The 13,958-nt window shown below is 44.0% G+C and overlaps 1 protein-coding gene and 1 long non-coding RNA gene across 14 annotated transcripts in view; one reads left to right on the top strand and one right to left on the bottom strand.

Moving 5' to 3' along the window:
• Positions 1 to 1,995: 1,995 nt before the first annotated feature.
• Positions 1,996 to 7,032, bottom strand: LOC123651804. Its single transcript, XR_006740741.1, has 2 exons — positions 6,657 to 7,032; positions 1,996 to 2,461 (listed from the first exon to the last, which is right to left on the bottom strand). It is a non-coding gene; the product is annotated as an uncharacterized LOC123651804 (long non-coding RNA).
• A 90-nt stretch (positions 7,033 to 7,122) lies between these two features.
• The window catches only part of HMGXB3 (HMG-box containing 3), a 45,573-nt gene continuing 38,737 nt past the window's right edge, over positions 7,123 to 13,958 (top strand). For 6 of the 13 annotated variants that reach the window (XM_045576978.1, XM_045576974.1, XM_045576979.1 and 3 more), the window contains exons 1-3: positions 7,789 to 7,926; positions 10,518 to 10,656; positions 11,878 to 12,052. In XM_045576978.1, the coding sequence (XP_045432934.1) occupies positions 10,520 to 10,656; positions 11,878 to 12,052 (312 nt within the window). In that variant the 5' untranslated portion in view covers positions 7,789 to 7,926; positions 10,518 to 10,519. Of the gene's footprint in view, positions 7,607 to 7,788; positions 7,927 to 10,517; positions 10,657 to 11,877; positions 12,053 to 13,958 lie in introns of those variants that run through there. The other 7 variants (XM_045576983.1, XM_045576982.1, XM_045576980.1 and 4 more) reach the window with 5 other exon arrangements.

Raw genomic sequence — 13,958 nt, 5'->3', positions numbered from 1 at the left:
CGCAGCGGAGTGCAGTGATGACAGCGCGGTGTGGGCCACATTGCAAGGCCTGGCGGGACGGATTTGGCCCGCGGGCCTTGTGTTTGACACATGTGCTCTAAAGGCTCCTAGTCATCCTTGAGGGTGAGCCTTTTGAAGAAATGCTCAACCTGCTCAGCCTTGAGGCTGGCCAGCTTGCAGAGGTTAGTCAGGTGGTCACCCATCTTCTAGATGAATTTCACCTCATCATCCAGGAAGTGGTTCTTCAGGAAGTCACAGAGATGAGGGTCTGTGCTGGTAGAACCCAGGGTATGCAGATCCAAAAGGGCCTGGTTCAGGTTTTTCTCCAAGGTCATGGCAGCTTCCATGGCATCCTGAGTTTTACCCCGCTCATCTTGAGAAAGCTTCTGCACCTTATGAAAGAAGGCCTTGCTGCCGCACTGGTTTTGCATCTTTAAGAGACAGTTAGCACCCTTGTGCTTCCCCTCAGCCTACTCACGGAAGAAGTGGCCCACACCCTCCAGAGCCATATCCTGGTGGCTAAAATGGAAGCTCAGAGAGAGGAAGGTGGGCAAAGGGGAAGGGGGGGATGGAGAGAGACTTTGCTTGGGACAATTGACATACAATATAGTGTGCAGATGTTTTGTTGAGTTGTACACTTGAAACCTGTATGGTTTTGTAAACCAATGTCACCCAATAAATTTAATAAAAATAAGGCAATCTGCTGTATTAGATTAAATGCTTAAAGTTATATTAGTAGTCCAGCCAGTGTGGCACAGTGATTGAATATACACCCATGAACCAAAAGTCACTGGTTCGATTCCTGATCCCAGTTATGCCTTGATCCCCAGTAGGGGCATGTTCCTATCTATTTCTCTCCCTTCCTCTCAAATATCAATAAAAACGTATTTTTAAAATTCTATGAATAAATTTGTGACCAATGGGGAAAAAATAAAAGACTAGATTATTCAGCTAAATTTTAGCATCCTCTAGAGTTGACCACAATCTGCACTTCCAACTTGGTTATTCTGTACAGTTCAGTGTGCATGTTGCCCCAGTAGACCATTGGCTTCTTACACTCCATACCCATGTCTGTGAGTTTGCCTTTGCCAGGCTGCCTGCTCCTTCTCTCTACCAAGTTAGGCCACACATTCTTTTTATTTTTTTAATATTTTTTTATTTTTTACAGAGAGGAAAGAGGACAAATAGAGAGTTAGAAACACTGATGAGAGACAAACATCAATTAGCTGTCTCCTCATATCTCCTACTAGGGATGTACATGCAACCAAGGTACATGCCCCCAACCGGAATCCAACCTGGGACTTTTTAGTCCGCAGGCTGATGCTCTATCCACTGAGCCAAACTGGCCAGGGCAGGCCACACATTCTTGAGATTCTAGTTTGATTCCAGCTTTCTTGAGATTCTAGTACTTACTTTACTCTTCTTTCCATCAACTTTCTTGAGATTCTAGTATATATTAGGAACAGATTATTCTTTTTTTTTTTTAACAGTGATGGGAGTATTCAGATGGCCAGCTGAAAAAAGAAATGCTAGGATCCAGCTACAACAGTAGTTCTCAAAGTATGGACTCTGAACCACATCAGCATCAGCTGGGAACTTGTTAGAAATGCAAATTGTTGAGTCCCACCTAGAACCCACTGAATCAGAAACTCCAGAGGTAGAGCCCAACAATCTGGGTTTTAGCAAGTCTTCTAAGTGATTCTGAAGTGAGCTAAAATTTGGAAACTACTGAGCTAGACTTACTGGGAAGAAACTGGCTCCAGGCCCATAGGATGCTTGATTTTCCTGCAGTTAATCTAGTAGTTTCCAAACTTTTTTGCACATTGGAATCACCCAGGAGGATTCAAAAACTGCTAATGCTTATGACCTATCATCAGAGATCATGATTTAATTGAACAGGTATATGGCTTTGGAAATAAAATAAAAAAATCCTCAAGTGATTCTAAGGTTCAGACAAATTTGGGAGCCACTGGGTTAATCAAAAGAGAACACACATATTCATTAAGTTTTATTTCCAAATTCCATTCAAGGAAGTTTCCTGATTATTTCAGAGGACTAGAATGTTGTTACAATTATATTGCTTAAAATATAAGTTCAATATCCTATCTAAAGAAATTTAAAGATTCAAAGATTCTTAAAAGTCACATCTTCCAAAGTAAGAGGCAAAATAATGCCTACATTATTTTCTTTGAAGGAAATCTATAATTTTGGAGTTGACAAGACTATGTTACTCTTCTCATTAAATATTCATCTATGCCATTTAGCTGTCCAAAATAGGCATCAGGAATGCCTACACAAGTGGAAAGGAACTATCTAGGTTTCTGTACAGTTGAGATGGCCTCTGTGATGGTGATTTTTGGCTGCTGTGGTAAAAAGATGCCTCCCCCTCATCTTCATTTCTAGCTTCACCAGTATTTTTGCCAGCCTCTATTCCCTGGATGACCTCTGTGTCCATCAGCTCCTGAAAGATAACAAGGTCATAATCTACAGTGACAAAATCATGGAAATTTACTTCGTTTGAGACACTGGTGGGAATAGCCACTGAGGGCTACAACTTTTCAATGGCAATATCTGGTTCACTGACTGCTGTTTCTCTGGCAGAACCTGTTAAATCTATGGGGACACTGCCTGCTCTCTGCCAGCCTTTCACCACTGTGAACTGCATGACTGACCACCATGCTGCAGCAATCATGACAATAGCCTGCTTGATATTCACTTTTCCTTGATCCGCACTGCTGTTGAGTTTGAGAAAGTTTTAGAAGGTGGCTCCTGTACATCACTTTCATGGTTTGAATTATGCCAAGATTAAGTGGCTGCAGCACAGCAGTAGTTTGAGGGAAGATACCCCACCTGAATCCTTTCCAAGCATGGAAGCATGTTGTGGGTGGAGTTGTCAAAACAGCAGGAGGATTTGGCATTCTGCCCACTTCATCCATTTGCATCAGCCACTCATAAAACAGATTCGGTGTCATCTGTACTCACTGGCTGGCTTTTCTTTTTAAAATATATATTTTTTATTGATTTCAGAGAGGAAGGTAGAGGGGGAGAGAGAGAGAGAGAGAAACATCAATGATGAGAATCTTTGATTGGCTGCATCCTACATAGCTCCCATCATGGGTAGAGCCTGCAACCTGGGCATGTGCCCTGACCTAGAATCAAACCATGACCTCTTGATTCCTAGGTCAACACTCAATCACTGAGTCACACCAGCCAGGCTGGCTGTTCTTAAGGCAATATGGGTTGGCTGACCTATCAACAATCTTTTCTTTCTGTCCCCCATTACAACAAAGAAGTGCTGTCAATTACTATTTTTGCTTTCTTGTCCCCTCTGTAATTGTCCCCTTTAGCAACCAGCATGTGCTAGGGAAGCAACTGCAAAAACACTTATGTCCTGTTAACATTAAAGATATCATCTGGGCTACAGTCAGCAATCCTATCTAATAAAGAGAGAATATGCTAATTGACCATCATTCCATCACAAAGATGGCTGCATCCACAGCTGAGGCCAAGTTCCCATAAGAAGCCTTAACAAGCAATCAGCAGGGACCTGAAGCTATGCCCTCCTTCGCTACTGTGAGGCTTGACAGGGGACCTCAAGGCATGCCCCCTCACCCTGGTCTGGGTTGGGGGACCTCAGGCCACACCCCCCATCCTGGTACCAGGCCAGGGGACCTGAGGCTATGCCCCTGCCTGGCAGGGCTTGACAAGGGTGGAACTGGCCGGGTCTGGATCTAGCCCAATTGGGGGGAGGAGTGCAGCTGGGTCTGGGTCTCATGCGATTTTGAGGTGCATGTGGGTGGGCAGGGACATGACTCTGGGTCCTGTGGTGCTCCCCAGACTCTGACAGGAGGAAGATTTTCATATATTTTCAAAATTTTACTAATTTTCTTTCATCTCTGACACTTCTATTATAGAGAAAGGGCAAGTAGCAATATTAAATTATTTCCTCTAATTAATCCCCTTTTAATGTGCATGAATTTTGTGCACCGGACCACTAGTCAGTTTTATAATTTCCCCTGCATGACACTCATTAACCTTATCTTTTCCTAGACCAGAGGTTAGCAACTCATTAGTCAATAGAGCAGCAAACCATGGCTTGTGAGCCGCTGTTTGCCAACCACTGTCCTAGACCATTCATTAATCTGTCACTATTCTCTATAGACTATTTTCAAAGCAATTTCTGGAGATCCCTTAATTTGTTCAGCCAGCCCACACTTCCTTGAAAATTGTCATAGCTAAGCATGTTGGCCAAATTTAGTGCTTTTTTCCAAATGACAGAACTAGTCACGAGAATGTTTTTGGCACCAATTTCTTGAACCCAAGCAAAACAGCTTTATCGATGTCGTCATGGAGAGTGTTCCTCATCCTTTTCCACTGGGCTTCCACAAATGCCTCCTCACCTTTTCTTCAAATTTGGCACAATCCCTTAAGAATGTAGATGAAGTATAATAGGAGTGATACCAATTTTTTTGCCACATCATCTTTCCCCTTGCCTGAGTCTAGTTTACAACTTTCATTTTCTCTTCCAGGGAGAACTGCTGACATTTCTTGTTCCCCTTGTTTGCCACATTTGCAGAATGAGGATTGGGCCACAACTACCAGGCTGTGTCTTTTCCTTCTCGTGTTTTGTTTTGCCACAAGTGCGGAAAACTGAGAAGGCAAAATGGAGTACAGATCAGGAACTAAAGATAATGAATTGACCCTAACAGATGGGTTCAAATTTAAAAAAAAAAAAATTCCTATTAGGACCCCTGGCCAGTATGGTTGTTAGTTGGGCATCATTTTATGCAGCAAAAGGTTGCCAGTATGATTCACAATCAGGGAACTGCTCAGGTTATGGGCTCAATCCCTGGTAGAGGGCATACAGGAGGCAGCCCATCAATTTTTCTTTCTCCTCCTTTCTCCCCCCCCCCCCAATAAATTTTAAAAATCCTTTTTAAAAAATTCAATTAGGAAATGATAATATAAGGCCAAAGTCAAGAGAAGATAGGATTCATGCTATTGACTTTTTGTAGAGGTTACTTTAGAACATTTGAACAAGAAGAGATCTTACAAATAATCTAGTTTATTTATACTTCCTGAGCCTCCATAAAAATAATAACAGTGTCTGCTCCATCTACTATAAGAATAGCCTGAAATAATAGACGGTAAGAGTTATTTGCAAATAGCAATGCACTATATAAATTCAAGGGATTATATGAGTTGTTTTATAAATGCAGAAATTGAGGCCCAGGGAAGGGGTCTATCTAGGTTAATATAGCTCAGATTTTTTTGGTTCAGATTTTTTCTGCCACTCCATAGTTCTGCCTGAAATTCCACCAAAATGAGAACTTCAAAGCTCTACCAAACTCTACCACCATTTGCCTGGGAAGGATGTTCACTGTGGGAAGATGTTTATGGTAGCCATGCATTCATTTAATGAATATTTTCAAGTGTCAAGTGGTAAGGATTCTGTGATGAACAACATAGTGAAGGTCTTTACCTTTATGAAATATAATGTGGTGGGGGAGATAAACAAGTAGATGAATTAGAGTGTGTTATGTGCTACAAAGAAAATAAACACAATCCAGCTGTAGCAGTTTTGGTAATTGCCTGCTTAGACCTTTTATCATGAGAATCCTCAAAGGACAAGAAAAGCTGTTGTGACATTATGCTGCCTGCCTCTTCTGAGAAATGGCTTCTACCACCACCTCCACACATCTGTCTGTCTATTCATGGCATCCTCTATGTTAGGGGTGTCGAACTCAATCAGAGAAGGGGCCAAAATCTAAAATCCAGCCTAAATCGCGGGCCGAATGGTTTACTGAACAGTCATAAACTGTCACTGTGATGGAAACGCAACGGAGTGCAGTGATGACTGTTTTTGCAGATCTTGCTGATGGACTGGATGTGAAGTGCATGAGTCAAGGATAACTCCCAGATTTCTGGCTTGAGCACCGAGTAATCCAGTGGATGGTGGTGCCATTTACTGAGACGAGAACCAATTTTGGAGGATCTACTTCATAAACATATTTTGTTACTTTACATGCTTAGTGCAGCTTTCATGTGGCAGGATTGGAATTCAAACCCAGGTAAGGCTCACAAGTGTTAATACTATAGAGTGCTATATAGCTTGTTCTGGGAATTGACATGGAAAGAGGATGAAGCAAGAGCCAAACCAAAATGTTGTAGGTCCAAAACTAAGAAACTTGATTTATAGTCGAAGAGTGAACCAAAAGACTCGGAGGGTTTTAAGCAGGGGGTGATTTGTCAGATTACAGTGCAAAAAGATTAGTCTGGCTATTGTGTGTAGAAGGACAAAGAGGGAGGTGGGAAGAAATTGCATCAGTCCAGGCAGGATATGATGGTGACTGGGAAAAGGTTGGGTGACAGTGGTAGCTAGACAAGAGTAGGCATTTTGGAAACACATTTGCAAGATACGATGGTCGTGGGTGGGTGGGAGTGGAAGAGGGCATAGAGGGGATAAATGATCTTGGAAAAGAATAAAATAAATATATAAAGAAGAGTGAGGGTCGTGCGGGGACTTGTACCAATGTGGGACAATCACAATCTGTGACATCGGCGGGAAAGGACAATACAATCCACATCTGATTCCAGGGCCTTCCATGGGGTCATTCAGTTCAGTATGAAGCACTCCCGAAAATTCACCACCATACCTGTGTGGGGAGCGGTGAGAGGGACGGGTTGAGGGCAGAACGCCGCAGTGAGGAGGGCGGCTTGGTGCAACACTAAGGAGAAGCCCATCCTGAACCAGCGGGGACTGAAGGAGGAGGGCAGGGGGCGGGCCTCGGCCGCGGTGCTGACTGTGGTGGTGCGTCCCAGAACCCGACGCAGCTGAGGGGTGAAGCGGAGCCTATCCCTCACTCCCGGCACAGCCCCGCCCCAGTTACCTGAAAGCCCTAGGCCAATGACTGGGGGCCGGGGAGCAAGGACCTCCCACTTCGAGCGACCACAGCTCCCTCCCCCTTCCAGAACTTCCGGCCGGAAGTAGTTCGTCCCCGTTAGCGGTCCCCTCTACATCTACTAGCTGTTCCTACGGGCCCGCCCCTACAGCTGGGGTTGGGCTGCTGCGCTTGCGCGAGGGGTTCACGCAGGCACTCCGGCGGCCGCTTCCGGTGCGCCGCGAGGGCCGCCGGGACGGGTCTCCCAGGCGATCCGAGGTTACTGTTGCTGCTACTGCTGCTGCTGCTCCAGCTACCGCTGCTGCCGCCCCCAGCGCCGAGCCGGTGCCGCGGCGACGCCCGCGTTTCTGCCGTCTTCCCCGGGCCCTCTGCAGGCGTCGCGGAAGACCCTGCGGAGTGACCTGTGCTCCCACACCCGCCCTCCAAGACCACCTACCGCGACCCAGAGGAGGAGGAGGAGCAGCGAGAGGGGTTGTCGCGACTCCGCGCCGTGTGTCGCCGGGCGGGGCCGCGGGTCCTGGGCTCCTCCAGCCCCCGGGATGCGCGCGCGAGCCCTCGCCTCCACTTCCTTGTTGCCACTGTCACGACTGGAGCCGCCTCTCGCCGGCAGCGGGGAGCGCGAGGGCGCGGGCCAGCCCGCTCGTCGAGCCCCCGGGCCGGGCGCCTCCGGGAATGTGAGCCGCGCGGTGTCCACGCTCCTCGGGGTAAGTCCCGCCCTTGAGCGCCACGCCGCTCCGCGCCGCGACCGGCTAAGGCTAGGCGACCTGGAGCGAGCTGGGCGGGGTGGCTCCCGAGCCCCCGTTGCCTTCTGCAAAGTAGGAGCCGTGAACCGTAGTCTCCTCCCGCATTCGTATTCGGCACCTTTGAGGTTTGTGGGACCCAGGGAGGGAAAGAAACTCATCCAGAGTCCAACCATGGCCCATAGCTGAGCCGTCCACGCTGTCACATGAGGTTGGGAGGAGAATAGGAAGGGACGGGAAGTGTCTCGCAGATTGCTAGCACTGCCCGTAACTCTGCTTTGCAGGTGAGAAAACTTAAGACTTAGAGTAGATTGCCCAAGGTCACAGAGCTCTGCGGGCGCTGTTAAAATCTGTAATTTAAATTAGAATCCCATTTTTCTGCCCTTCAGAGCCTTGGTTTTAACCTTTATATTGTCCTGCCTTTTTTTTCTTCTTTTTTTTTTTCTTTTTGGCGGGGGGAAGGGGCATTGCTGTACTGAGGCCTAGGATCTGAAGGCAATCGTAGACCCAGGCTCTGGGTGCCAAAACCCTATGTGCTCTCTTGCAATTATTGCTTTTCTCTGCAAGACTCTGAAGGGCTGAGAAATCAGTTCTTAAGGGCAAAAAAGTACAGTACTCGCATGGCGTTAAATTGAACTCTAGCTTCCCTTACCCATTGAAGGCACTGGCCTCTTACCCAGCCAAATTGTGGGTTATGTTCTCTGTCAGGGTTGCACTATGACAGACAGTATGTGGGGGTGGGTGTGTGTGTTTTACAATGGGAAGGGAAATAATTTTAGAGATGACACAGAACTAGAAATAACTTTGGAAATAGAATACTGTGTTCTTATCCTAGAGTACATCTTTAAAATTCTAGGTGAATTTTTTTTTTTTGTCTGTATTTTCTACGAAAGGTGTTTTTAGCTTTCACAGCATCCTCCAAGGGATTCTTGCCTCCCAAAAAGTTGGGAGTCACTGATTCCAGTCTCTTTGTCTCATGTGAGGAACAAACTGAAATTTACGGCTTGTCAGGGATGACATGGTGAGAGCATTAGCCTTGGATCCGGGTCTCCTGACTCAACGTGCTGTGCTGTCTTTCTCATTATACCCCATATGATACCTTACCATCTGTGTAGTGAGGTCTAACTGAGATGTGAGTGGGCTTTGTAATACACAGGTCAGCCCTGGGTTTACTACCGCAACTCCTTCCCAGAATCCTAAATTCTCTCCAAAAACTGACAGATTTTTAGGAGCAAGCATGTTATTTCATTCTCATAAAATTCACTTGGTTTTTGGGAACCTTTCTGCCTCCAAGGATTGAGTCTCAACTTAAAATGTAGCCACAACTAACTCATTCAGCTGTTGTATGCCTTTCTCTAACTAGGAAAAGCTGTTATAGATTTTCTGTTTCTTAGACCAGTGGCAGAGAGCTAATGTTGGTCTGGCAGATTACTGTTTACACCTGTGCTACTCAGTGCCGCAGCTACTAGCCATATGTAGCTATTTAAGTTCATTACAATTAAGATTAATTCCTTAATCACATCAGCCATATTTTCGGATGATCATTAGCCATAATATTGGAGAACACAAATAATAGGACATTTCTGTCATCACAGAATATTTATTGACCTCTACTGGTTTAGAGAGTTGCCAGTGGAGTTGGGGAGCAGTGTAGTATAATGAAAAGCCTAGATAATTGGGTTTTTGAATTGGGGGGGGGGGGGGGGGATCTGTAATGCAAGTCCTATTTGCTGTGGTGGCCTTGGGGAGGTCGTTAGCACCTCAGCCAAAGTTTATTCATCTTTCATAATGAACCCTTTCTTTTGTAAAGCAATCGACTATTCTCAGATAGGATTGTTGCTATGATGTCCTTGAGTCCTGCCAGTAAAAATCTGTAGTAAGATGGGTGAGGCATCTTTTTTTTATCCATAAGAAAACTGAACCTGCAGCTAAAGGACCTGCCCGAAGTCACACAAGTTGGCAGAGTATAAAAGAAATCTCTCATGCCTAAACCGGTTTGGCTCAGTGAATAGAGCGTCAGCCTGCGGACTGAAAGGTCCCAAGTTCAATTCCAGTTGCGGGCACATCCCCAGTAGGGGGTGGGCAGGAGGCAGCTGTTTGATGTTTCTCTCTCATCGATGTTTCTAACTATCTCTCTTCCTCTCTGTAAAAGTCAATAAAATATATATATATATATATTTTTTTAAATCTCTTACATGTCTGAATGAATGAGTGAATTAAGCAGTTTGCTTAAGTTGATGAAGGATGAGGAAGGGAACTTCTGGGATTCTTATAATGTGGCACTGAAATCTTTGAGTCAAAGGATTACTGTGAGTAACCTCTAAGTGAAAGGGCTAAATTAGTGTTCCCCCATTTGTCGGGTCAAAGGAATCACCTAAGGCACTCATTAAGCAGGTAAATTTTCACACCCTATGGAAAATCTGATTCAGAAGGCCAGGGGGAATCTTGAAGTCTGTGTCTAATAAGTACCCCCCAGGAATTTCTTTTTCTTTTTCTTTTTTTCTTTTTTTTTTAATAAAGTTCGTTTGCTTTTAAAAAAATATATTTTATTGATTTTTCACAGAGAGGAAGAGAGAGGGATAGAGAGTTAGAAACATCGATGAGTGAGAATCATCGATCAGCTACCTCTTGCACACCCCCTACTGGGGATGCGCTCTCAACCAAGGTACATGCCCTTGACCGGAATTGAACCCCGGACCTTTCAGTCCCCAGGCCGACGCTCTATCCACTGAGCCAAACCAGTCCCGGCCCCCCCAGGAATTTCTTAGGAGTACTGACTTTGGGAATGACTCAGCCGTAAGGCCTGGGAGAGATAAGGAGCTATTTGCTGTTCCCTTTAAGGTGGATTCTTGAAACATTTGTGTTTGTCTTCTAGCCATGGACGCATCATATGATGGTACTGAGGTAACTGTTGTGATGGAGGAAATTGAGGAATCCTACTGTTACACTTCCCCTGGGCCACCCAAGAAGAAGAAAAAATATAAAATACATGGAGAAAAAGCCAAGAAACCCAGGTTAGTCAACATGTTTTGGTGGCTGGCATTTATCAACAGTAGCTGCTTGGAGAGCTATATTGAGGAAGACTTTAAAGCTGCACCCATATTTACTGAGCGTGCCATGTCAGTAGAAGTCTCTAAATGGGCAGTGGGGCTGTGGGAGAGGAGATGGGGAGCGGTAAGTGGGAGACTGATGCCAGTGGTTGCCATTCCTGGCTAGATTTTGGTCATGTTTCCCGGCTGTCAGAAGAAGTTGTACCATACCAATGGTGGAAGCTGTGCTCAGCAGATCCTCGAATAACATCAGTTTTTTTAATGTTGTTTCATTATACCACTGATGGGATGCTATAGGGACTTTTGTTTATATTAGGGGTGTCGAACTCAATCAGAGAAGGGGCCAAAATCTAAAATCCAGCCTAAATCGCGGGCCGAATGGTTTACTGAACAGTCATAAGCTGTCATTGTGATGGAAACGCAGCGGAGTGCAGTGATGACAGCGCGGTGCGGGCCACATTGCAAGGCCTGGCGGGATGGATTTGGCCCGCGGGCCTTGTGTTTGACACATGTGGTTTATATTAACTAGCCTTTGATAAAATTGGTTTCATTATACATTGTTTTGCCACAATTCCAAGAACCTATCAGTGTTCTTGGGAAGATTTACTGTACAAAATAACCATGTTATTATTACCATTATTAGTACATAAATATATTTAGAATAAATCATTAATAAAAACGTGGCATTATAAATAGTACCAAGATACCTATAAGGATGATTCAAATTATAGCTCTGTTCTCCTTCTTAATTGTGAATACTTGCTGCATTGGGTCACTTTGATAATTCTACTTGCTGCCCTCTCTCAGCCTGAGATGACCCAAGGCTGTGTGAGTGGTGACCCGACTATGTAATCAGCCCCCTCGCTAACCTTCCTGAGGGTGGAATGACAGGGCATCTGTGCCGGTTTTTGCTCATATTGGGTTTTAAAGCCACACATCCCTGCAGAAAAAGAGGTCCATGGAAGTAAATCAGACACACCTTTGCTTCCTGGTTTCTAACGCGAGAAACCTCTGATGTACCATCTAGGGATCTTATTTAAATGTTTCTTTGCTCCAGTTCTTATTTAGTTAAATGCTTCGAAATGAAATACTGAGTTTTGTGTCTACCTCTTCATTATTAAACACTAACATTGTAGTATTTACTAGTTAAGGAGGGAAAACCTTAAGAAGTCATTTCTTCCTCAGGTCGGCTTACCTCCTGTACTATTATGACATCTACCTGAAAGTTCAGCAGGAGCTGCCCCACCTCCCACAGTCTGAGATCAATAAGAAGATTAGCGAGAGTTGGAGGCTTCTCAGTGTGGCTGAAAGGAGTTACTACTTGGAGAAAGCCAAACTAGAGAAAGAAGGTTTGGATCCTGTAAGTAATTTTTTCCCACTGATTTCTCCATTGGTTCAACCTCTGTTCTCCTGTTTCCTTTTCTTGGGAAAACTTTGAATTGAGTCACTTTTCTTTCTTTTGTCTGATATTGCCTGCTTTACTTTTGACGATACTATGTACTCTTTTATCCTCTGGTTGCAGCAATACACAGAGATGGCACTTTCTGAGTTATCTGCAGTGAGCCTTGGGTTCTTTTCTGAATTTTAACATATCTTGGAGCCCCTTTATTCTGTGGGTAGTAAATATTTTCCTTTATACAGGACAAAGGTAGGTTTACAGTTGGTATGGAAAAATACACATGAATGAACTCTGTTTCATGTACTTAGGACAGTAAATCTACTTTTACCCACCCCATGTAGGCATTTCTCCTACATCATAAATGGTCATATTATAAATTGAACGTAATATGCCGGGACCGGTTTGGCTCAATGGATAGAGCGTCGGCTTGGGGACTGAAGGGTCCCGGGTTCGATTCCGGTCAAGGGCATGTATCTTGGTTGCGGGCATGTCCCCAGTGGGGGGTGTGCAGGAGGCAGCTGATCGATGACTCTCATCGATGTTTCTAACTCTCTATCTCTCTCCCTTTCTCTCTGTATAAAAATCAATAAAATATATATTTTTTTAAAAATAAATAAATAAATAAATTGAACGTATTATAGTGTTCTGATGATTACAGTCAGGTATAATGATCAGCAGTTGAGCTCTGTTTGGAGACAGGTTTAGTTGCTTTGTATAGTATCACCACTGATGGCTGTGAACTTTGCTAGAAGCAGAAATGCAAAGTTAAAGCAGAAGATGATGGAGGAGCTGAAGGTTTGAGTGCATGGATTAAAGCAGCGTTTTTCAACCGCTGTTCCGCGGCACACGATGTTGCCTGGTGTGCCGTAGGTGCAGACAAGACAAGAATTTTATAATTTTTCACTATTTTGTTTACTTAATATTTCATAATAAAGTAATTATAAAATACTTTCTTTGTGTTTATTTGATTCCTATTCAAGAGAATTACTTTATATATAGTCAATATAGGCACAGAGTTAAATTTTTTAACATTTTCTAATGGTGGTGTGCCTCGTGATTTTTTTCATGAAACAAGTGTGCCTTTGCCCAAAAAAGGTTGAAAAACACTGGATTAAAGAATAAGCAAGGAAGCATTTGAGTTTGCGTCCCTCAGCCATTTTGTTATTCTAGTTCACAACAAAATTAGCTGACAACTGTTAACACTGCTTTGCTTTTTAAATTAAAATACCTTAAGGAAAATAACCTTGTTACTGCATGCTGAAACCTTTTAACCTTAACTCCATTATTTAAATGAAAACAAGTGTCTTTAACTTATTTTTTTAATAATATAAAGCAAAGGTTCCCCAGGAATGCAACTCTTTGGCAGAACAGGCTGTATTTTTCCCTTTGTGGAGCCCATTGCCACTGCCAATTATTTATTCTGTCCTTATTGGCTTGGCATTCCTCTTCTAGGAGCTGCTTTGTGTTACCTACAGTATTAGAGATGTCACTGTGTACTTCCTCCTCCAGATAATTTGTTTATAAACTCTGAATCTGGGAAACAATTCCCAGACACGCCTTTGCTTCCTGGTTTCTAAAGCGAGAAACCTCTGATGCACCACTGTGGGAGGGTAAGGGGGGGGAAGGAAGTGGAGTCTAGAAGAAGTACACATACTCCCTTTGGTTTAGCCATTATAAAGTCAACAATCTTTTTGCCCATGATACCAAAAAATTTTCACCTAATCTGTAGTGATTTATTGTTGTTGTTGTTAATTCTCAATTGAGAATATTTTTTTCTATTGCTTTTCAGAGAGAGTGGAAGTGAGGGAGGGAGGGAAAGAGGGAAGAAGGAAGAGAGAGTGACATCAATGTGAAAGAGACATATCAG

This window comes from Pipistrellus kuhlii, unplaced genomic scaffold, assembly GCF_014108245.1.
Source record: "Pipistrellus kuhlii isolate mPipKuh1 unplaced genomic scaffold, mPipKuh1.p scaffold_m20_p_8, whole genome shotgun sequence".
Taxonomy (NCBI): Eukaryota; Metazoa; Chordata; class Mammalia; order Chiroptera; family Vespertilionidae; genus Pipistrellus; species Pipistrellus kuhlii.
This window is presented reverse-complemented; position numbering and strand designations above follow the sequence as displayed.